Source organism: Budorcas taxicolor, chromosome 24, assembly GCF_023091745.1.
Source record: "Budorcas taxicolor isolate Tak-1 chromosome 24, Takin1.1, whole genome shotgun sequence".
In the NCBI taxonomy this organism is placed as follows: Eukaryota; Metazoa; Chordata; class Mammalia; order Artiodactyla; family Bovidae; genus Budorcas; species Budorcas taxicolor.
In genome coordinates, this window is record NC_068933.1 from 37,660,999 (window position 1) to 37,684,090 (window position 23,092).

General features: G+C 48.8%; 1 protein-coding gene across 2 annotated transcripts in view; it reads right to left on the reverse strand.

Annotated features, from left to right (window-relative positions):
• Positions 1-23,092, reverse strand: part of SH2D4A (SH2 domain containing 4A) — a 64,032-nt gene that overhangs the window by 2,496 nt on the left and 38,444 nt on the right. For both annotated transcript variants that reach the window (XM_052661424.1, XM_052661422.1), the window contains exons 7-9: positions 19,797-19,908; positions 18,079-18,280; positions 15,226-15,356 (exon numbers count right to left, since the gene is read on the reverse strand). In XM_052661424.1, coding sequence (XP_052517384.1) covers positions 15,226-15,356; positions 18,079-18,280; positions 19,797-19,908 — 445 coding nt within the window. The remainder of the gene's footprint in view (positions 1-15,225; positions 15,357-18,078; positions 18,281-19,796; positions 19,909-23,092) is intronic.

Below are 23,092 nucleotides of genomic sequence, written 5' to 3' on the forward strand. Positions count from 1 at the left end.
CCCATAGACGGCAGCCCACCAGGCTCCCCCATCCCTGGGATTCTCCAGGCAAGAACACTGGAGTGGGTTGCCATTTCCTTCTCCAATGCATGAAAGTGAAAAGTGAAAGTGAAGTCGCTCAGTCGTGTCCGACCCTCAGTGACCCCATGGACTGCAGCCTTCCAGGCTCCTCCATCCATGGGATTTCCCAGGCAAGAGTACTGGAGTGGGGTGCCATTGCCTTCTCTGGGATGGGGGAAGTTCCATAAGCAAATGTGTAGTACAAATGGAGGGCTTCCTAGGGTGGTGCTAGAGGTAAAGAACCTGCCTGCCAATGCAGGAAGCATAAGAGACCTGGGTTTGATCCCTGGGTGGGGAAGATTCCCTGGAGGAGGGCATGGCAACCCGCTCCAATATTCTTGCCTGGAGAATCCCCATGGACAGAGGAGCCTGGTCACAAAGAGTTGGGCCCCGCTGAAGCAACTTGCCCCGTATGCAGTATGAATGGAACGCTCGCCCCTCAGAACACGTTTCCACCCAGTGACAAGCACGGGCATCATGTGGCTTCTGAGGGGTAGGACCGTTGATGGTCATCCTGGGAGGGTGAGCTCTCCCAAGTTGACTGATGGGGACCCTGGGGCCTGGGAATGATCCTACGAGATCTGGAGCAGGAGTTCTCACTGGAGCGATGTCTGGAAACGTCTCAGACACTGGGGCTGGGGGGTGGGGGTGGCTCTAGTCTTCTCCAGTGCATGGAGGCAGGGATGCTGCTAAACCTCCCACTGCTCACAGAGCAGCCTCACTACAGACAGTGATCCAGTGCCAAAGGCTGGCAGTGCCGAAGGCGGGCACCCTGGTCAGGGGTCAGCGAGTTAGTGACAGTGTCCTTTGCTGTGACTACTCCTAAATGAGGCTTCATTTAAAGCAATGAAGCAAGAGATGCAGGCATGCGCACACACGTGTGTATATGTGCTGTGCTTAGTCGCTCAGTCATGTCCGACTCTTTGCGACACCATGGACTGTAGCCCGTAGGCTCCTCTGCCCGTGGGATTCTCCAGGCAAGAACCCCGGAGTGGGTTGCCATGCCCTCCTCCAGGGGATCTTCCCAACCCAGCGATCGAACTCAGATCTCCTGCCTTGCGGGTGGATTCTTTACTGTCTGAGCCACCAGGGAAGCCCAAGAGTACTGGAGTGGGTAGCCTATCTCTTCTCCAGCAGATCTTCCCAACCCAGAAGTTGAACTGAGGTCTCCTGCATTGCAGGTGGATCCTTTACCAGCTGAACTACCAGGGAAGCCCCACGTGTGTATATGCGTACTATCTGTGTCTTCACAGATGCTCAAAAGGATGCCACTCTTCAAACACACACACACACACACACACAGACACACACACACACACACGTTATGCTACACGCACATAGTTTGGATGCCTCATGAATTCACAGGAATTCAAGACCAGCCTTCCCCAATTAGTCCACACTGATTGCTCAGGTCTGACCCATGCTCCCGGTTCCCCTGCTTGCTTCTCCTCATCTGTAATTCTTCAGGTGAGCCCACGACGTGATAAGACAGAGAGGAAGTGTGCAGACGCAGCGTTTCCTGCGTCAGCAGATGGAACCTCCCGCCTCTTCCATGCTGACATTCGGTATTACGATTAGAGAGAAACCCAAAAGGCCTCCTGGTGAAAAGGCAATGGATTATCACAGCTCTTTAGTCTGACAAGACTAAAGTTAGTAAAGTTAATTGAGAATTAAACCTAAGGATCCAGTGTAAAACGTCAAATGAAACCACTTGTGTTCTTTTCTGTAAGTAGACCGTTGAGAAGGGAGGATTAGAGATCATCCGCTCCCCGGGCCTCGTCTCCCCAGCAGGGCCCGAATCCGCACGCCTGAATGTGGGGGCTCAGCTCCAGGGCGACGCGGGGCGATAGCAGGGCCTGCGGCCAGCCCCTCATGGACAGGAAATGCGCCTGGGAGGAAAGAAGCAGGCGGCCGCTCCTCTGGTGTCCAGGCTCTGCCAGGACCCCATCCCACAGGCCGCTGAGTCCAGTCGCCTTCCTTCCCTTTCCTGACGAGACTAAGGTGCTGGACACAGCAGGCGCTGTGACTGAGGAGCCCCTGGGGTCGCTGCCGGGTGTCCATGTCAGGCGCCCAACTAATACCCAGGTGAGCATCCTTGCGGCAACTGCTCCTTCCTGCCCATTTCACCTTCTACACACCCGGTCCCACTGCGGGCATTGGAGGCTGAACCCAGGCCACCGGTGACCAGCCTGCCCAGGGCCTGCAGGGGCTGTGGTGTGAAGACTTTGGGACTGACGCTCTCTGAAACCTGGGGGATTGCTCAGTGACTTCATCCTGGAAAGATTTCTCTTCTCCTCCCTGACAGGCTGACTCTGAAATTCCAAGTGACTTCAACAGACGATACGGATGTTGTCATTTATAATATCTGGATTTCAGCATGATGGAGTCCGATTCTTAGAACAAAAGCCATTCTGGAAGATTATAACCAGAATGAGACAAATTCCTCCTCAAGTCAGGTCATAGAGTAGCTGCAAATCAGACAGTCTGCAAGCCCCCCTGGCCTGTAGCTGTTCTCAGCGTGCACAAACCCTGGCTCTGCCTCGGCTCCAGAGACACCAGCGCGGGGGCCCTCTCCCCTCGGTGGCGCCCACGGCAGATGCAGAAGGTGAGCACCGCGCTTTGCTCATTCGCTTCACCGCAGGGTCAGTGTTTCTGAAGGGCACGAGCTCTCGGGGCATCTGACAACACAGGTCGACGTGCAGTTTCTCCTGATGCCATCGAGGGCAGCAGGGGCCTCCAGGGAGGTCTGGCTGAGGTCATGGCCAAAAGACAAGCTTGGTCTGCCTGCAAAGGGGGCTCTTGCACGCAAAACCAAAGTCCAGCATCAGACGCTAATCACTGGGGGACCCCTGCCCGGGGCGTGACGCTAAGAAATTGGTTCTAGTACAGACAGTGGTCTTCCTCCAGCCCCCGCTGAGGCCGTGATGCCCCCAGGCTGCCTCCCTCTGGCCTCTCCAAGGGCTCACCCAGCCCCACCTCCACCCAGCCAGCATGGTCCACAGCTCTGGAAAGGACCCGGCATGCCCTGTGGTCTCTCCCCGCCCCACCTCCTCGTGAGCAACCACCGTTCCTAGTTTATCTTCACGCTCTCAGGAACTGCCACCCGGAAGACGCCGGGGAAAGGTCTAGCGCATACCTCGGTCACAGTCAAGTGAGAAACGTCCCTCTCCAGGACAATCCTAGCTCCCACTGCCACTAGGCTGAGGGCTGATAACAGGGACCAGGGGTGCCCTCGTGTTTCTCCAAGGTACCCCCAGGCCTGAGTGACACGCACACCTGTGTGACCTGTTTCCGGCACCTGGAAAAGCCATGTTTAATAACCAAACGAACGAGAACTCAGTAACAACAGTACTGAGAGCTCTTCACGTCTGCCTGGCCCTCCCCCAGGTGGGCCTTCCCTCATCTGATCCTCACTGAGGCCTGGAGATGAGGTGCTGTCACAGCCCACCAAGCACAGAGGGGAAGGCCTGCGTCTCAGAGGCCCCAGGGTGGGCCTGGAGCGCGGGCCGGAACCAAAGGCCAGACCAGAGAAGCCAAGCTCGCACCCACCCTCCAGAACACCTGCCCCTGGTGCATCGGGCTCCAGGGGCTCCTACTCACTGTGTTTCTTCCCCAAACAGCTTTAGAATAAGCAGAAGCATGGCCATTTGGGGGTCTTCCCTGGTGGTTCAGATGGTTAAAGAATCTGCCTGCAACACAGGAGACCTGGGTTCAATCCCTGAGTTGGGAAGATTCCCTGGAGAAGGAGATGGCTGCCTCCTGCAGTATTCTTGCCTGGAGAATCCCATGGACAGAGGAGCCTGAAGGCTACAGTCCATGGGGTCGTAAAGAGTCAGACACAACTGAGCGACTAAGCAAGCAAGCGAGCGATGGCCATTTTACAGATGGGAAAACTGAGAAAGAAGGTAGGCACCCGAAGCTACAGGACACGTTAGTGGTGGTTTCAGGCTCCTGCTCCAGGGCTTGGATTAGCCCAACCCACTGGGCTCATGAAACTTCCCTGGAGTTGGCTGAGAATTTAAAATGAGATTGATTTCACAAAGAGGTATTCATTTCCCACTTGGGCATCCTAAAGATGTGTTTTTCAGTGATTACCGAGTACGGTCCCTGTAAGTGGGGACGATGCACCGTGACCCCTGTGACCCCCTCAGCTCAGAGTTCGGTGGTCGTGGATAAAGAAGCGCCACCCCGCGCCTTCGGGGCTCCCTGATCTCAGGGTCTGCTGGGGCGGTGGAGCCCCCAGGTGCCGTCTCAACCTCTCCCTCTCTTGCCATCTGTCCCATGTTCTCTGCCCCAGATGGTGGTGAAGGGAGGTCTGGCACCGAGTCGACATTCCTGACGGAACACAGCTCTGCTTCAAGGTGACCTCAGAGCCCCGCACTGCCACCTGCCCAGGGCGGGGTGGACGAGAGAAAAGCCGGCGGCGTTTTCAAGCAGAGCCCTGCAGACTGAGAGCATATACATCACCCCTGGCGAATCACACTCGGGAGAGAGCTCCCCCTACCTCACCCTCTGATCTTTCAGCACGTATAGGATGCAGGTTCAGAGAGGCTCTGGGTCCTGCCCTGGTCCTCTGCCTAGAAGGAGACCCACCACGATGCTGACATGTGCCCTTGAGCGCTCAGGCGCCTGGAAGTGCGAGCGTTAGTCTCTGAGTCGTGTCCGACTCTCTGTGACCCCATGGACTGTAGCCCGCCAGGCTCCTCTGTCCGTGGGATTCTCCAGGCAAGAACACTGGAGTGGGTTGCTGTGCCTTCCTGCAGAGGATCTTCCTGGCCCAGGAATCGAACTGGGGTCTCCTGCACTGCAGGCAGATTCTTTACCAGCTGAGCTACCAGGGCTCGGGCACCGTAGGGATGAGGAAAAGTGGTCAGAGCTCTTAAAATATTATTCATAATGTTTCCCTAGTAATTCAGAGATTAAACGGACGTCATTTGCTCTCACTTCATCACCTTAATGGCCAACACTTACTAAAGGTGACTGAGCATGTGTCACACACGGTTCTAAGTCCGTTGCACGTTATACCTCACCAAGTTTTCCGACCAGCCTGGGAGGAAGATAATGTATTATCTGCATCGGACATACGACAGGCACGTGCAGGAGTCGTGCAACTTGCTGAGGCCACGCAGCTGGCTGGTGGGGGACGGGCAGCTGGGTGAAGGCAGCGTGGCCCCCGGGATGCACTTGGCACCAGCAAGCTGGCTCCTCTCCCCAGCCTCCCCACCACCAGCGTCGAGGAGCAGTGTCCAGCCTGCTCTGACGGTGACAGCAGAAATCCAGGACACGGGCACATGATGACGAAGAAAATGTGACGGCAGCAGCATGGATCTAATATCCGTATAAAATATCCCAAGTAAACCCCCCAGCAGAGCCACTGTCCATAGCGGGACCCACCCGCTCCCCTCTGTCTCGCCTCTCAGGCCCCTCCGAGAGCATGCGGGAACCGCAAGCCTGGAGCCCCCGGGCGTCAGGAGTGGGAAGCGCAGGGCTCCTGGCAGGGGCAGGCAGTGACCCCCATGGCCAGCAGTGTCAGGGCGAGGACCCCACGGCAGCATCTGAAAAACCCCAGGGAGGGCTTTGAGGTTCATGAACTCCTCTCAACACTAGTGGAAAAAGATACTAAGAGTTTTGCAGCAAGTTTGCTGCACGGGGTAATGTCTGAAAGAAGTCAGGGTCTCCCAGGCAATTGTGTTGTATTCGCTGCAGAGAAGCCAGCGCGTCTCAAATCTGCAGGAGTACTCTAGCTTTCACGCCTTTGTCTTCATCTTCAGTTAGTTCACAACTGAGCTAAGACTAGGCAGGCACAGCGGAGCGCTGCGGAGACTACCGTGGACAAAGTGCTCTGAGGCCACAGGGCAGATGGAGCTTCGGTGCTGAGCGGAGGCAAGTCCTTGGGCTCGTGGCTCAGGCTCTGCTGGGCCCTCCCAAGGTCAAAGCCTCCCATGCCCTTCCCTGTCACACACAGGCACCCAGATCCTCCTGCTGCCAGCCACAGCCTCTCTCACTCCATGAGGGAGATGAATCACAGGTGTAAGTGAGGCAGGGTGGATACATTAGGGTGACTTTGGGTCATTTGTGTGTAAGTCAAGACAAAGCTTGAAAATCCCTTTGTGAGAGATGGGCAGAATTTTGATGGCCCCACAAGTAAGAAATCTCCAAGCCTCAGGAAAATGACTGGAGGACAGATCATCCCTTAAGAGTGCCAGTGTCCAGGTTCATTAAGGTTTTAGCCTGAAAGAAATCTTGGGAGACTTCTGTGAGACTTTCTCAATGCAGCCCCTCCAGGTATACAGAGTCAGCCCTGGAGGAGTGTGCTGACGGAGCCTGGATTGCACACTGCAGAGTAACTGGAAGAGCAAGACTGACTCCATGTTGCATCCATTTCTTTTTTCTATCTAACTTTTGTGTCCTGTGGTCTGTGGTGAGTCATGCTGGGCTCTGCACCTTTTCTAGAAAGAATGTTACCCATAGCCTGAAATATACGGGAAGCCCATTCTCAAGCCTCTGATCTTTTAAGGGTATAACTTTTTACACTCACATAGAGATAAAAAGTTGCAGAACAGAGAATAACATTTGACTCTTTGGAGGTTTACAGGAATATTATGACCTGATCGACAGAGACAGCTGCAAGAACAAAGGATTCCAACACCAAGAAGTTTGCATCAGCCAACCATACCTCCCTCCCCTTTTAATATAAAAGAAGCCTGAATTCTTACTCGGGGAAGATGCTTCTATGGGATATTTGTCCACCATCTTCTTGATCTTCTGCTTTCCAGATAGAGTTACTATTCCATGTCCCAACACTTCCTCTCTCAACGTACTGGCCTATCATGCGGCGAGCAGTGAGCCTGGACTCAGTAACGCTGGGAGGACAAAGACGCAGGACTCTTCCTGGACACTTCTCTCTAGGGAACCTAGGTTTGAGAGAGTAACTGCCTCCACAGAAATGGATACGATTTATCCCCTGTGGAGAAGGAACATTTGAAGGGTGTATCAAAAATGGTGGGGCTTCCAGGGTAACTCAGCTGGTAAAGAATCCACCTGCAAATCACAGCAGGATCCTCTATGATCCACCTCCCAGAATACTGGAAATAAAAGCAAAAATAAACAAATGGGATCTAATTAAAATTAAAAGCTTCTGCACAACAAAGGAAACTATAAGTAAGGTGAAAAGACAGGCTTCTGAATGGGAGAAAACAATAGCAAATGAAGCAACTGACAAACAACTAATCTCAAAAATACACAAGCAACTTATGCAGCTCAACTCCAGAAAAATAAACAATCCAATCCAAAAATGGGCCAAAGAACTAAATAGGCATTTCTCCAAAGAAGACATATGGATGGCTAACAAACACATGAAAAGATGCTCAACATCACTCACTATCAGAGAAATGCAAATCAAGACCACAATGAGGTACCATTTCACACCAGTCAGAATGTCTACAAGCAATAAATGCTGGAGAGGATGTGGAGAAAAGGGAACCCTCTTACACTGTTGGTGGGAATGCAAACTAGTACAGCCACTATGGAAAACAGTGTGGAGATTCTTTAAAAAATTGCAAATAGAGCTGCCTTATGACCCAGCAATCCCACTGCTGGGCATACACACCGAGGAAACCAGAACTGAAAGAGACACGTGTACCCCAATGTTCATTGCAGCACTGTTTATAATAGCCAGGACATGGAAACAACCTAGATGTCCATCAGCAGATGAATGGATAAGAAAGCTGTGGTACATATACACAATGGAGTATTACTCAGCCATTAAAAAGAATACATTTGAATCAGTTCTAATGAGATGGATGAAACTGGAGCCGATTATACAGAGTGAAGTAAGCCAGAAAGAAAAACACCAATACAGTATACTGACACGTATATACGGAATTTAGAAAGATGGTAATGATGACCCTGTATGCGAGACAGCAAAAGAGACACAGATGTGTAGAACGGACTTTTGGACTCTGAGGGAGAGGGAGAGGGTGGGATGATTTGGGAGAATGGCATTGAAACATGTATACTATCATGTAAGAAATGAAGTGCCAGTCTATGTTAGATACAGGATACAGGATGCTTGGTGCTGGTGCATGGGGATGATTCAGAGAGATGATATGGGGTGAGAGGTGGGAGGGGGATTCAAGATTGGGAGCTTGTATACACCTGTGGTGGATTCATGTCAATGTATGGCAAAACCAATACAGTATTGTAAAGTAAAATAAAGTAAAAATTAAAAAAAAAAAAAAAGAAACACTAAAAGAAAAAAAAAAAAAAGAATCCACCTGCAATGCAGGAGATCTTGGTTCAATTCCTGGGTCAGGAGGTTCCCCTGGAGAAGGGATAGGCTACCCATCCTAGTATTCTTGGGCTTCCATGGTGGCTCAGATGGTAAAGAATCTGCCTGCAGTGCAGGAGACCTGGGTTCGATCTCTGGGTGGAGAAGATCCCCTGGAGGAGGGCATGGCTACCCGCTCCAGTACTCTTGCCTGGAGCATCCCCATGGACAGAGGAGCCTCGCGGACTACAGCCCACAGGATCACAAAGAGTCAGACACGACTGAGCTGAGCTACAGCTCAGTGCAGGAGAAATGGAAGCAATCAAAATAGCTGTGGTATGAACTGTGTTGGTATCCTGTAGATGTTAAAGGGATTTACTTTTTAAGTAGCTTAAAATACAAAGGTTTTTAAAAATGTAAAGCATTTGGAGGGCAGGTTTGATCATATGCCACAACAGCAAAGACGTTCAAAAGAAATAAATCAGGTGGAAATATTTAATCAACCGTCTAATCACTTCCACATTTGGATAAGGAAGCGTAAATTACCTTTCAGAGGAATAATGATCAGCTATTGATGCAGAAAGCAAGCATGTGAATTCTCTAACAACAGCAGAAGCAATTAGAGGTCTCCCCAGTCAGAAATCTGTTTGTGCATTTCCTTCCATCTTTTTCCCGTCTTCCCGCTCGCAGCCTCTGCTGGCTCCTAAGCTCCCGACACTGCTGCGTGTCTCACAGAAATAGGAAAATGCTGATGGACAGAGTGAAGAAATGGGTCTGTGGGGCGACGGATGGACCTTCCAACTTCAGTTCTACTTATTCCCCAGCCCTTTTCTTCAAGAAGTGAGTACAGTTAATTACATACCTACCTACTTTGGGGACCCATAGCGAGAGACAGGATGAGTGCAACGACTGTGTTCAGCGGGGTGTCAAGTTAGCCAAGAGGGCTTCTCAACACTTACCGCCAACTGCACCAACAGCCCAGACTGGAAGGTGCTGTAACAGGGTGGCTACTTGGGAGAGTGAAATGGATAAAAACACGGATCGTATTTGACAATCAAGACAGTCCTGAACACTCACATGTGAGAGGAGGTAAGGGGTGAGGACAGAGAGAAGAAGACAATCCTTCTTGAGGAAACAAAACCAAGCAGACTACAATACTCAGATTATACACCTATAAAAGACACAGTACTGTTCAGCAACCCCGGGACACACTGCCATCTCTCCACACCCTCCCTGCTGACCCCACAAGCAATCGTAACTGCCTGGGATGACTGCAAGCAGCTTCATTCCCTGTTTGCAGGGTGGCTCTCTTTTGGTCCTTCCAGATTATTCCTGCCTCCTGGGCTCTGGACTTATCAAGGACAACTGAAGTCGCTCAGTTGTGTCCAACTCTTTGCGACCCCATGGACTGTAGCTTACCAGGCTCCTCTGTCCATGGGATTTTCCAGGCAAGAGTACTGGAGTGGGCTGCCATTTCCTTCTCCAGAGGATCTTCCCAACCCAGGGATCAAACCCGGGTCTTCCCCATTGCAGGCAGACGCTTTATTGTCTGAGCCATGAGGGAAGCTATTATCAAGGACAGGCCCTAAGTAAATAATTGTGGAAAATAATTAAGATCTATCTTATTGAAGTGCTGCCTCATTCTTGTACGTGATGCTGCTGCTGAAGACTACACTTTTTGGCAGGGTGAGGCTGATGAGGAGGAGAAGGGCAGAGGGGACCGGAGGGGTAAACTTTCTCTTTAGGCTGATCAGTTACAACAGAAATGCTGCACCAGGACCTGAGCCTTCTCAGATGTCAGCTGACTTACTTACGAAACAACACTGTGGTGTAGATACTATTATTACCTCCATTCACAGAGGAGAAAACACAACTCAAGCCCAGTGATCCATCTCGGGAGTCTGGTACTAAGCCTGCATCACACTACATTTCCAAGCTGTGTGTGTTAGTTGCTCAGTCACGTCCAACTCTTTGTGACCCCATAGGCTGTACCCCGCCAGGCTCCTCTGTCCATGGGATTCTCCAGGCGAGACTACTGGAGCGGGTTGCCATTCCCTTCTCCCGGGGATCTTCCTGACTCAGGGATCAAACCCTGGTCTCCTGCATTGCAGGCAGATTCTTTATCATCTGAGCCACCAGGGAAGCCACCTTTCCAAGCTAGGAGCTAAGAAAACTCTGTGCTGCCTTGGGGCACTGAATTGACCAGAAAGAATGGTCAAATGATTACAAGGAATAACAGAAGAAGACACCCACCTATCTGCTGCTGCTGCTAAGTCACTTCAGTCGTGTCTGACTCTGTGCGACCCCATAGACGGCAGCCCACCAGGCTCCCCCGTCCCTGGGATTCTCCAGGCAAGAACACTGGAGTGGGTTGCCATTTCCCTCTCTAATGGACGAAAGTGAAAAGTGAAAGTGAAGTCGCTCAGTCATGTCCAACTCTTCGTGACCTCATGGACTGCAGCCTACCAGGCTCCTCCACCCATGGATTTTCCAGGCAAGAGTACTGGAGTGGGTTGCCATTGCCTTCTCCGACCCACCTATCTAGGAACCCTGAAAAGCTAAACCGAGGACAAATCAATGCAAATTAAAATAAGGTGGTTCCACTGGTAAGATTAAGCTGGTGGGAGTATAACTTTGTTTAATCACTTTGCAGGACATCTGGCAACACTTTAAGAGGTTCATATCCTACCTCCCAGCAATTTCACTTCTAAATACACACCCTGAAGAAATGATCACAAATGTGTTCAAGGAGGCATGTTCAGGGTGAATACCAACCACATCATTTTCCATAACAGCAAAAAAATTGTGCCAAATGTAGGCGAAGAGATGAATGCGTAATGACACACATGTGTATGTGTGTAATAAAACATATACCATCAAACACAAAAGATTACATGTGTTATATGTGTATTATAAACACATAAATAACATATATCATAAAATACTGCACTACAAATACAAGGAATGATTAGCCTACCTTTATAAACAAGGGAAAACCCACTTAACATAATATTGAGAGAAAATGCATGTTTCAGAAGAATGCCTACAACATGATACCATATGTTAAATGTTAAACACATTGTTCTGTTTTGTAGAAACATATGCATACCTGTGTTTTATATTTTTAAAATATATTTTCCTGAAGTACCCACACATATATACATGTAATAAAATGTAAATATGGATGGAAAAGACAGCTTCAGAAGAGTGGTTCATCCCTTGGGAAGAGGAAACAGCATCAAAATGGAGTAAAAAAGGAGCCTTAATTCTGTTTTTCAGGGTTTATTTCCTAGTGAAAATAGATACAAAGTGAATATGGCTTTTAACACTCCCTGTATCTGCAGAGCAGCTATAATACTTGTTACATCACTGGCACTGGATTTATTTTCCCGGTACTGTCATAATTAGAAAAACCATGTTCAGAGGAGGAGAGAAAAACCCTCCCTGGTGTGGGCGGGCCCTGTCCCGTCAGTCGACGGCCTTCAGAGCCTGATCTTCCCTGAGCAAGAAGGAAGCTGCGGGCAGCGGGCGGCCTCCGGACCTGCTGTCCGTCTGCTCCTCTCTGCCACCGTGCTGGGTGCTGCCTGGCGCTTCCTCAGCTCCTCTCTCACACCCTCCCAGCTCACCCCTGGAAAACCCCACGCACTCCACGCTTCCAATTACGTGCTGAGGACCCAGTCTATTATCTCCAGCTCTGACCCATTAGTCTGGCTGCCCCAGGGACCGTTTTACACAAAGGCCCCAAAGAACCTTCAAAGTCATCACACCCCAAACAAGTGCCCTGCCCCCTCCCCTAAGTTCCTGCATCCTCTGGGGTCCTCTGGGGTCCTGCCTCATCCTCTGGGGTCCTGCCTCATCCTCTGGGGTCCTGCCACATCCTCTGGGGTCCCGCCTCATCCTCTGGGGTCCTGCCACATCCTCTGGGTTCCTGCCACATCCTCTGGGTTCCTGCCACATCCTCTGGGGTCCTCTGGGGTCCTGCCTCATCCTCTGGGATCCTGCCACATCCTCTGGGGTCCTGCCTCATCCTCTGGGGTCCTCTGGGGTCCTGCCACATCCTCTGGGGTCCTGCCTCATCCTCTGGGGTCCTGCCACATCCTCTGGGGTCCTGCCACATCCTCTGGGGTCCTGCCTCATCATCTGGGGTCCTGCCACATCCTCTGGGGTCCTGTCTCATCCTCTGGGGTCCTCTGGGGTCCTGCCACATCCTCTGGGGTCCTGCCTCATCCTCTGGGGTCCTCTGGGGTCCTGCCACATCCTCTGGGGTCCTGCCTCATCCTCTGGGGTCCTGCCTCATCCTCTGGGGTCCTGCCACATCCTCTGGGGTCCTGCCACATCCTCTGGGGTCCTGCCTCATCCTCTGGGGTCCTGCCACATCCTCTGGGGTCCTGCCTCATCCTCTGGGGTCCTGCCACATCCTCTGGGGTCCTGCCACATCCTCTGGGGTCCTGCCTCATCCTCTAGGGTCCTGCCTCACCAACGGTGTGCAGCCCCCACCCGCCCCACAAGCCAGAGGCCCAGCTGCCCTCACTTCCCTGGTCCCTGCCTTCTCACCCTCATCCTTACTCAAAGCTAGTTTAGAGAAAGGGGTGAAATGCAGACTCTATCGGGGGAAAATTAGGTGGCCAAAACAGTAACTTACAAAGGGTGATTTAGGGATGTGAGTCAATGAAAGAAAGATAGTAAACCCACAGCGAACTGCCATCCTGTTATTTCAAAACACATTTTCTAGTAAACAGTTATGTTTCAAAAAGATAAGCTGTGGCCCCTCTTCTCTTTATCATAGAAATACAAAGTTTTTTCTTCTTAAAAGTAAAGATAATAACTTACATTGACTACATGGCTGTGTATTTACTATTGCATCACTATATCATATCATATTATTTACTTTGCTTACAACGGGCTTCCTAGGCAGAGCTAGTGGTGAAGACCCTACCTGCCAATGCAGGAAATGTAAGAGATGCATTCAATCTCCGGGTCGAGAAGCTCCCCCGGAGGAGGGCATGACCACCCACTCCAGTATCCTTGCCTGGAGAATCTCATGGACAGAGGAGCCTGGCGGGCTACAGTCCACAGGGTCACAAAGAGTCAGACACGACTGATACAACTATGATAAATGTTTGTATAAATGAAAATAAATCATCAACAATAGCAATTAATAAATGACAGGTAAAATTCAAGAGTCTTATATTTCAACCAAAGCTTCAACTAAATTTTTAGCCCAACTGTGTCTTCCTAGCTCATAGCAACTCTTTCGAGTAGAACTGCCTATTAAAGTATCAGGATTTTTAATAACATCAGCACTTTGAATGTCTCACTCCCTGCAGTTAAAACAGCTAGCACCCTTGGAACCAGGAACAGCAGCATCTTCTGCCCAATGACACAGAGACTAGAGAGGCTGGTTTCCTCACTGTTTATCTTAAAAAGGAAAAGACAGGCAATGCGAGATGGTGGAGGTGCTGACCATGCTCTTTCTGTTTCTCTTTTGACACTGTTGTCACTCCCTCCCCCAGAATCTTCAGAGGAAAGCAGAAAGGGGAAGGAGGCTTTTACAACCTCCTCCCCGAGACAGAGCGGGCTCCTCTGGGCACAGACAGTTACAAAACCTCAGTCACCAGAGAACCCACATTTTCAGAGAAAACTAGATGGTTCTGTTGCACCTGTATAAGCAGCCCCTTCGCAGAGCCTGCCACAGACGACTTGGTTCTTTTTCAGAGGAGTTTGCCATTCTATGGGTTTGGGTGCTGATTTTTGTGGCTCTATTTCTACGTGAAATGATCCTGCTGAAAAGAGAGTAGTCTTAAACACAACTCAAACCAAGACACCCATTAGGACAAGCGTTCTCTGTGAGAGGACGTGATTTCTGTCTTAAAGTTTTTGTTGTCCACAAAGCCAGTGATAATCCAACCCAGCCAGAGCTCACAGAAGCAGCAGACAGAAAGTCACCGCCTGTTTTTGAAATCCAAGAAGCTGAGAGGTCGGTGAGGTGGGGGCAGGGTAAATAGACAGTTTGAATGAGTCCAGTTTCAAGCATCGAATGAAGACATGCTTTACGAGCTGACCTCTGCTTAGCCTCCAACAAGCCCATCTCGCAGCCTTAACTGCAGGGATCAAAACCACAGAACTTTTAATTAAAGGTCACAGTGCTCAACCCCTTCATTTAATGCAAGAAAATGAGGCTCGGATAAATGGATTCACTACAGAGAACCAAATCCTAAAGGAAATCAACCCTAAATATTCACTGGAAGCACTGATGCTGAAACTGAAGCTCCAATACTTTGGCCATCTGATGGGAAGAACTGACTCATTGGAAAAGACCCTGATGCTGGGAAAGATTGAAGGCAGGAGGAGAAGGGGATGACAGAGGATGAGATGGTTGGATGGTATCACCGACTCGATGGACATGGGTTTGAGCAAACTCCGTGAGATGATGAAGGACAGGGAGGCCTGGTGTGCTGCAGTCCGTGGGGTCACAAAGAGTCGGACACAACTTAGCAACTAAACAACAAGAACAAGAGAGAACGTGATCTGCCCAAGGTCACGTGGCCTGTGCCCTTCCGACCACATCTGGTGCCCCCTTCCCTGCTTGGGGGGAGTGGACTGACGGTGCTGCCATCCATGGGGGGTCACAACCGAGTGCCCTGTGCAGGTGCCCAGGGGGCAATGCCTCGCCAGTCGCCCTGTGGTGTCCATCTGGGGTGATCAACCAACCTGTGCTGGCAGCCACCAAGGCTGTGGGCCACTTGGCGGGAGCCAGCTGCTCCCTGAGAAAGCTGGGAAAATCTACTTTCTGAGAATAGTATCAGAGCCTCTCCAGGGCAGCTCAAGTGGAAGGGAGCCTTTGTCCTGCCTTCCTGCTGGCTTACCTGCCGCCAAGGTCGGCACCACACACTCACCGTGGAACCAGGGGGCGATGCTGTCCGAGTCCGCCAGGTAGCCCGCCCGCAGAGGAAGCTGCTCCTCCCGGAACCAGCGCCTGATGTCCTCCTGGGCTGGGCTGGACGCCGGCCTCGTCACTCTCTGATTCCTGACATTCGTAAAAGGTTTGCAAGTTAGAGTCACCGGATTTGAAAATGATGCTTTCAAAACTCACGTGCACACACACACACACACACACACACACACACACACACACAAAGATATAACACATGTCTGAAGATCACACAGCTGAGCTCGTGGGGTGGGGCCCTGCACACAGCAGTCACAGGGCTCCTCCAAGGCAGGGAACAGGGTGGGGAATGGATCTGCCCTGCCGGTCCTATAGACTACTCATGGCTTTGAGTTAACACCACAGTGTTTAACTCATTTTTGATTTGAGTGAGAAGCTCCATTAACTCCCAATTAAAAATTGAGAAAACCGCGCTAAAAAGTGAAATATTCTGCCCCGCACCCCATATTTTCCTGGAGAGCAAGTGCTTGCAAGCAGAAGAACCCAAATGCCATGCATAAACTTCCCCAACACTTTCATCAATTTCCTCTTCTTCCTGTTTCCACTAACCTCCCTGACTTGCTTCCTTCTCTGACACACTTTCAAAAGTTCTGCTAAAAGGCAGTCTCAGAAACAGAAAGTAAAAGAAAGAAGAGTGTTTGAAGGTTAGTTAAGAGAAAGATACAGGCAGCAGTGTGGTTTTGAAGCAAAAGTCAGTAGCAGAACTTAAGTTCTGGGACTTAAGTCAATTTCCATTATAAAAAGCAACGCTGCAGTGTTTTAATAATAAATGTATTTCCAAGTCCCAGGCCCACTAATTCTGAGCAGAACTCAAAGTAAAAACAATGAGTCTGAATGAGCTACTGGATAGCATGTAAATTAACTTATATTCTTTATATGTCTTAATGGTAACACATGCTACCGGGAGTTACATGTGACATACATGTCAGTGTGTACATATACACACGTGATGTGCATGCAAGTACATAGAAACATAGCAGTTTGGAGAAAACAGCCTATAATAATCGACCTTCCGGGGGAGCGGACATGCACACACGAGATTACACGCTAATTTCTCCCCCAAACTTTCAGATTAGGTCCTTTCCTTCAGGAAATCTTCGGCGATCAAGCGGAAACGCCACGGACAGTCCGTGTCTGTCCTGCCCTGGGCTGGCTGCTAGCTGACCTAGGTCATCACTGTTTGAAATCCCAGCCCTGACACCATCCAGTCTGGCCACCTCACAAAAAGCACTTCATGCAAGTGGCTTAAGCTGGAAAAAATGAGCTAACCGAGCTTAAAACATCATCTTAAACCCTCGTGAAAGGGCACCTTTGTTACCATTAGTCACACAGGCTGTGCTCTAAAAACACCCTGGGTGCAGACATATGGCGGCACGCTCCCACCCCTGGGGAGCCTGGAGGAGCAACCCGCCTGCGGGGACCTGGGCCTGACACGGCGACAGGCTCATGGGAGGGGCTGGGCAGGAGTTCACGCTCTGCGTCCAGTCACGGCACTGTGGAGTCTTCCTTGTTTTGTTATCCATAAGGAAAAACTCATTCCCCAAACAGCCACTCTGTAGAACGTGGTCATTTTGTGCCAGCCTGCAAATCCCCAGATGGAACCTTTCAACTGAGTAAAGAAATAATCACAGTAGAGGAAACACCCACCCCCTGCTCCCTCTGAGTTCATAATTCCCATTAGGAAAGAACCCTGAAGATAACCACTGACCTCATACAAAGGGAAAGCTTTGTTCTTTATTTTTCCATACTCCCAACAGAGAAGGGTTTTTAGTTTTTATGTCACAGAGGACAAGGCTTCAGACAGTTGTATTTCATTAAATCAATATGTGATATCTCTCAGTTATTTTAAATACCATCTTTCTACATACCAAATCATATAATAACAATAACTGGGAGAAAATAATTGTATAATCAGTTAACAGAAGGTCATGTGAATGTATGGCAAAAACCATCATAACATTGTAAAGTAATTAGCCTCTAATTAAAATAAATTAATTAAAACAAAACACAACATAAGGTATGGGAGTTTCTGCTGTGGTACCACTGTATTTTTCATTAAGGGGCTTCCAAAACAAATTGTTCTGCCTAATACCCTCAAAGCTCAGGTAATCGTCATCATCAAATAAAGTCTGCATTTAAAAAAAGAAACATTTCCAAATTCTCAACCTATGAGCTTAGCTGTATATCCCAGAATGAGTGTATGTATTCAGTTGTGTCTGACTCTTTGCGACCCAATGGACTGTAGCCCTCCAGGCTCCTCTGTCCATGGAATGTTCCAGACAAGAACGCTGGAGTGGCTTGCCATTTCCTACTCCAGGGGATCTTTCTGACGCAGGGACTGAACCTGCGCCTCTTGCATCTCCTGCACTGGCAGGCAGATCCTTTACCGGGGGCCACCTGGAAAGGCCGCCCCAGAATGAGAACTGTCATCAAACCTTTCATCCTGATCTGTGGAAAATGGAGTTCTGCCGGTGACATGAAGGCCAGCAAGCCCAGGGTTCCCACTGGGACAACCCCTCAACGGTCCCCCTCCCCTTTCTGGCTGTCCCCAGGGAGGGGCTGGGCTGGGGGCATGCGAAGTCACTAACCTGTGTAGGTATCTTCAGGAAGTTACTGGGCTAGTGGTACCCACAGTGGGGATTTTACAGGCGAGGAGGGATGAAGCCCTGCCCAGGTGTCTCAGCATCGCAGGCTGGGAGGTGGGGCCGGACTGAATGGTACTGGCAGCTTCTGTCCCCAAAGCGGCCACGCAACTTACCTTTAATTACTTACACTTAGAGCCACCCGCCCGGCGCCTCACCTGAGAGGTGTGTGTGGCTGTCCTGCTGGGCTCAGGAAATGAGGCTTGGGGGGGAGCGGGGGCCTCTTGGGTTTCGGGGGGCCGCCCGGGGGGCCCTGCTGCCCCTTGCCGCTCCTCCCCCGCTGCGACAGCCGCTTGTAGTCCTCACGGGCCTGCTTGGCCAGGGAGCGCCGCTTCTCATCAGCGGCTTTGGATTTTCGCACTAGGAGAGACAGCAGGGTTCGAGTCAGCCCACGGAGACTGTGAGCAGAGCGGCTCTGGGAACAGGGCTCGGCCCCCAGCGGTCAGGACCCGGCGCCTGTCCTCTCTTTCTGCAGGGTTCGCTGAGAGCGAGACCGGGGCGGGGGAAGGGGAGCCCCGTGCCTGAGAACTTCCTGCAGCGGCCAAGGCGGAGAGGAGTCTCAGCCCGAGCGAGGGTCCGGTCAGCGGGGTCTCAGGATAATACGAGGTGAAGCCGCAGTCTCATCCTCGAGCCCAGAGACCGCCCCTCCCCAGACCATCAGGGGCTCTTCAGTGGCTTGTGGCCGAGGACCGGGTGGGTGGGCAGAGAGGCCACACTCAGAGTCCGCGTGGCTGAACCACGAGTGATTCGGCCTCCCAGACCGAAGAAGGAAATGATTCTTACAGGGCCAGTCACAGCCTTGGTGGGTGCATGAAAGCGACCCAAGACAGCCTTATACGATTGCTTTGTAACACAGAAGGGCTGTTGCTTTGGCAGTTTTTATTCCAGCAACCGAGCATCATGGACTTGAAAGCAGGATGTAAGAATAAGCCTTATGGGTATTTATCTGCATTTCAGGCATTATTGGTCAGAATCTGTTATGTCTGACTTCAAAGAAATGCCTAAAATCATCCATTACACTAAGATTTCACTGCATAGAAGTGATGGGATCTGGTGAACATTTTCATTTCACAAAAACTGTCATTTTAATGGTGTTCATTGTAAAGGAATTCCCAACATTCTGTGGACATGCCCGTCCCTGGCTCCTCCCGCTGCCTCAAAGGATGACCGGGCAGTTAGGGCTTCCTAGTCCAAGTCAGATGGAAGCCCTAACCCTGCTTCACACCCGAATCCTCCCAGCATCAGCCTCGCTCACCCTCTGCTCTGCTTCATCGGCACTGGCCTCTCCCCAGGAGGACCCTCTCTGGGCAGTGCTAACTCAGAATGAAGCAGGGTTCAGCCACAGGTGTGGCAAGGATGCAACAAGCCTGCCTGTCATCCCTGTGTCTTCTGATTACAAAGTTTAGATGTGCTCACTGTTGAAAGCTGAGGAAAATACACAAAAACAAGAAGTCCAACAAGTAACTTTGAATCCTGCCTCTCCAAGAAAACTAATGTAAATATGTTAACCTTCCATGTCTTTTCCCTCATATACTTAGACATTTTAAAATAGGGATGCTTTTCATACTATTTTTATAATCATTTTTCTTCTCCAAGTTAAAAAGATATAAATATATTCTAAGGACATTAAACACTCTTCCAAAACATTTTTCATAGCTAAATACCATTCCATCACTTAGATACATCATAATGTTGCTGGTGCAAAGATGAGCTGAGAACCTTTCTGCAATTCAAAAGGTGGCCCATAGCCTTTGAGTAATAATTTAGTGTTAAAAAATATCTCTGGACAGCCATTCTAAGTGTTTCCCAGATTGTCATATTATTAAGTGAACAAGCTGGTTTTGTGTCACTGTTATAGAGGCCTCTGGGTACTTACAAGAAGCCTGCCACTCCGAATCTTCTTTCCAGTTTGTATAAATCTCCTTGGTTCTCTCTTCATCTGTTTGTTTTATTTCTTCATCTTGTGTTTGCTTCACTGACACTTTCTTCTGTTTAAAACACAGAAACAAACACTAGTGAGGAGCTCTGGCAGTTTCCTGCAATGAGGCAGGTGCCACGCACAGAGTGGGCACAAAAATGAGACGAATGGAAGAGAACCGAAAGCCCGAAAGGGAAAGCACAAGCTTCATAATCCATGGAACGCAGGAAAAGCAGTTCCAAGAGGGAAATTCATAGAAATACAGGCCTTCCTCAAGAAACAAGAAAAAAGTCTCAAACAGCCCAACTTACCACCTAAAAGAATTAGAAAAAGGACAAACAAAATCCAAAGTCAACAAAAAGAAGGAAATAATAAAGACCAGAGAGGAGATAAAAGGAGTTCAAAAACAACAGAACAGATCAATGAAACCAACAACTGGTTTTTTTAAAAAGATAAACAAATGTAACAAACCTCTAGCCAGGCTCAGGAAGAGAGAGAGGGAACTCAAGTAAACAAAATTAGAAATGAGAGGATAACAACTGACACCACAGAAATATTTTAAAAATCATAAGAGAATGCTATGAACAACTATATACCAACAAGGTGGACAACTCAAAGGAAATGAACACATTTCTGGAAGAATACACTCCACTAAGGCTGAGTCAGGAAGAAATAGTGAATTTGAATAGACCAGTTACTAGAAGTGAAATAGAATCTATAATTAAAAAAAAAAAAAAAAACTGCTTGCAAACAAAAGTCCAGGACCAAATGGCTTCACTGGGGAATCCTACCACACACACAAAGAAGAATTCACACCAATCCTTCTCAAACTCCTCCAAAAGACTGAAGGGGAGGAAACACTCCCAAAGTCATTCTATGAAGCCAGCGTCAGCCTGACACCGAACCAGGCAAAAAAAAGAAATTTACAGGCCAAATGTCTGAATAATATAGATGCGAAACTCCTCCACAAAATATTTATAACCTGAATCCAACAACACATGAAAAGGATCCTACACCATGATCAAGTTGGATTCATTCCACGGTCACGAGAATGACTCTACATACCCAAATCAATCAATGAGGTACACGACATCAACAGAAGACAAGGCAAAAACCACAAGGTTATCTCCACAGATGCAGAAAAAGCATGTGAAAGAGCCAAACTCTCATCAGTATGTGTTTAGAGGGAACATGTCTCAACATAATGAAGGCCATTTACAACAAACCCACGGCCAAACACCATCGTCAATGGTGAAAAGCTGAAAACTTCCCACAGGAACAAGGCAAAGATGCCCATTCTTGCCACTTCTATTCAACATAATATTGGAAGTCATAACTATAGCAATCAGACAAGAAAAAGAAGTAAAAGACGAAGAAAAAATTGGAAGGGAAGAGGTGAAACCGCCACTATTTACAGATGACAGGATACTCTATACAGAGAACCCTAAAGTCTCCACACAAGTTATACTAGAATTAATAAGTGAATTCAGCAAGGTAGCAGGAGATAACATTAATATATAGGAACCTGTTGCATTTCTTAAGACTAACAAAGAAATTTAAATGTGATTTTAAAATCATGTCAAACAAGACAAAACAAACAAACAAAAACCCCCTAGGAATAAGACCGTTACACTGAGAACTATAAAACACTGATAAAGGAAATTGAAAATGATTCAAAAGAATGGAAAGATATCCCACGTTCTTGGATTGGAAGGGTAAGTATTGTTAAAATGGCCATACTACCCAAAGCAATCTACGGATTTAATGTGATCCCTATCAAAAGACCCATGACATTTTGCACAAAACTAGAACAGATAATCCTGAAGTTTATATGGAATTGCAAAAGACCCAGAATCGCCAAAGCAATCCTGAGGAAAAATAACAAAGATGGAGGCAAAATACCTCCCAGACTTCACACTATACTACAGAGCTACAGTAATCAAAAACAGCATCACAACAGCCCAAAAACAGATGTATAGATCAACGGAACAGCATACAGAGCCCAGAAACAAACACATACTTACAGTCAATTGATCTATGACAAAGGAGGCCAGACTATACAATGGAGCAGAGACTTGTCTTCAGCAGGTGGTGTTGGGAAAGCTGGACAGCTACATAGAAATCAATGAAGCTAGAACACTTCCTCAAACCACATGCAAAAATAAACTCAAAATGGTTTAAATTTTGAGTTTAAGATATGTGTGCATGCTAAGTCGCTTCAGTTGTGTCCGACTCTTTGTAACCCCAGGGCCTGTAGCCCACCAGGCTCCTCTGTCGATGGGATTCTCCAGGCAAGAATACTGGAGTGGGTTGTCATGCCCTCCTCCAGGGAATCTTCCCAACCCAGGGATCAAACATCCGTCTCTTACATCTCCTGCATCAGCAGGTGAGGTGTTTTTTTTTTTTTTAACCACTAGTGCCACCTGGGAAGCCCAAGTATAAGACACAATACAATAAAACTCCTAGAAGAGAACATAGCGAAAACATTCTCTGACACAAATCATAGCAATATTTTAACTCAGTCTCCCAAGGCATAAGAAATAAAAACAAAAATAAACAAATGGGACCCAATTAAACTTATAAGCTTCTGTGCAGTAATGGAAACCATCAAAAAAGTGAAAAGACAACCTAGGGAACTGGGAGAAAATACTTGCAAAAGATGCGATCAAAAAGAGGTCAATATTCAAAACATACAGACAGCTCATATACTCAACATTGAAAAAATAAACAACCCCATCAAAAAAGGGGCAGAAAATCTAAATGGACGTTTTCCTAAAGAAGACGTACAGATGGCCAATAGGCACATGGGAAGATACCAAACACCGCTAAGTACTTGAGAAGTGCCAGTCAACCACAGCGTGCTCTCTCACCTCACACCAGTCGGAACGGCCATCGTTAAAGAGTCTACAAATAAATGCCGAGGCGGGAGTGGGGAAAAGGGAACCCTCCTGCACCACTGGAGGGAATGCAGATTGGTGCAGCCACAGTGGAAACCAGTATGGGGGTTCCTTCAAACACTGAAAATAGAGCTACCACGTGTTCCAGTGACCCCACTCCTGGTTGTCTATCTGGAGAAAACTCTAATTCAAAAAGATACATGCACCCCAAAGTTCATAGCAGCACCACTGACAATAACCAAGACACAGAAACAACCCAAGTCCCCATCAACAGACAACTGGCTTAGGAAGACGTGATACTTATTCCCAGTTGAATATTACTCAGCCATGAAAAGGAATGAAACACTTGCAGCATCA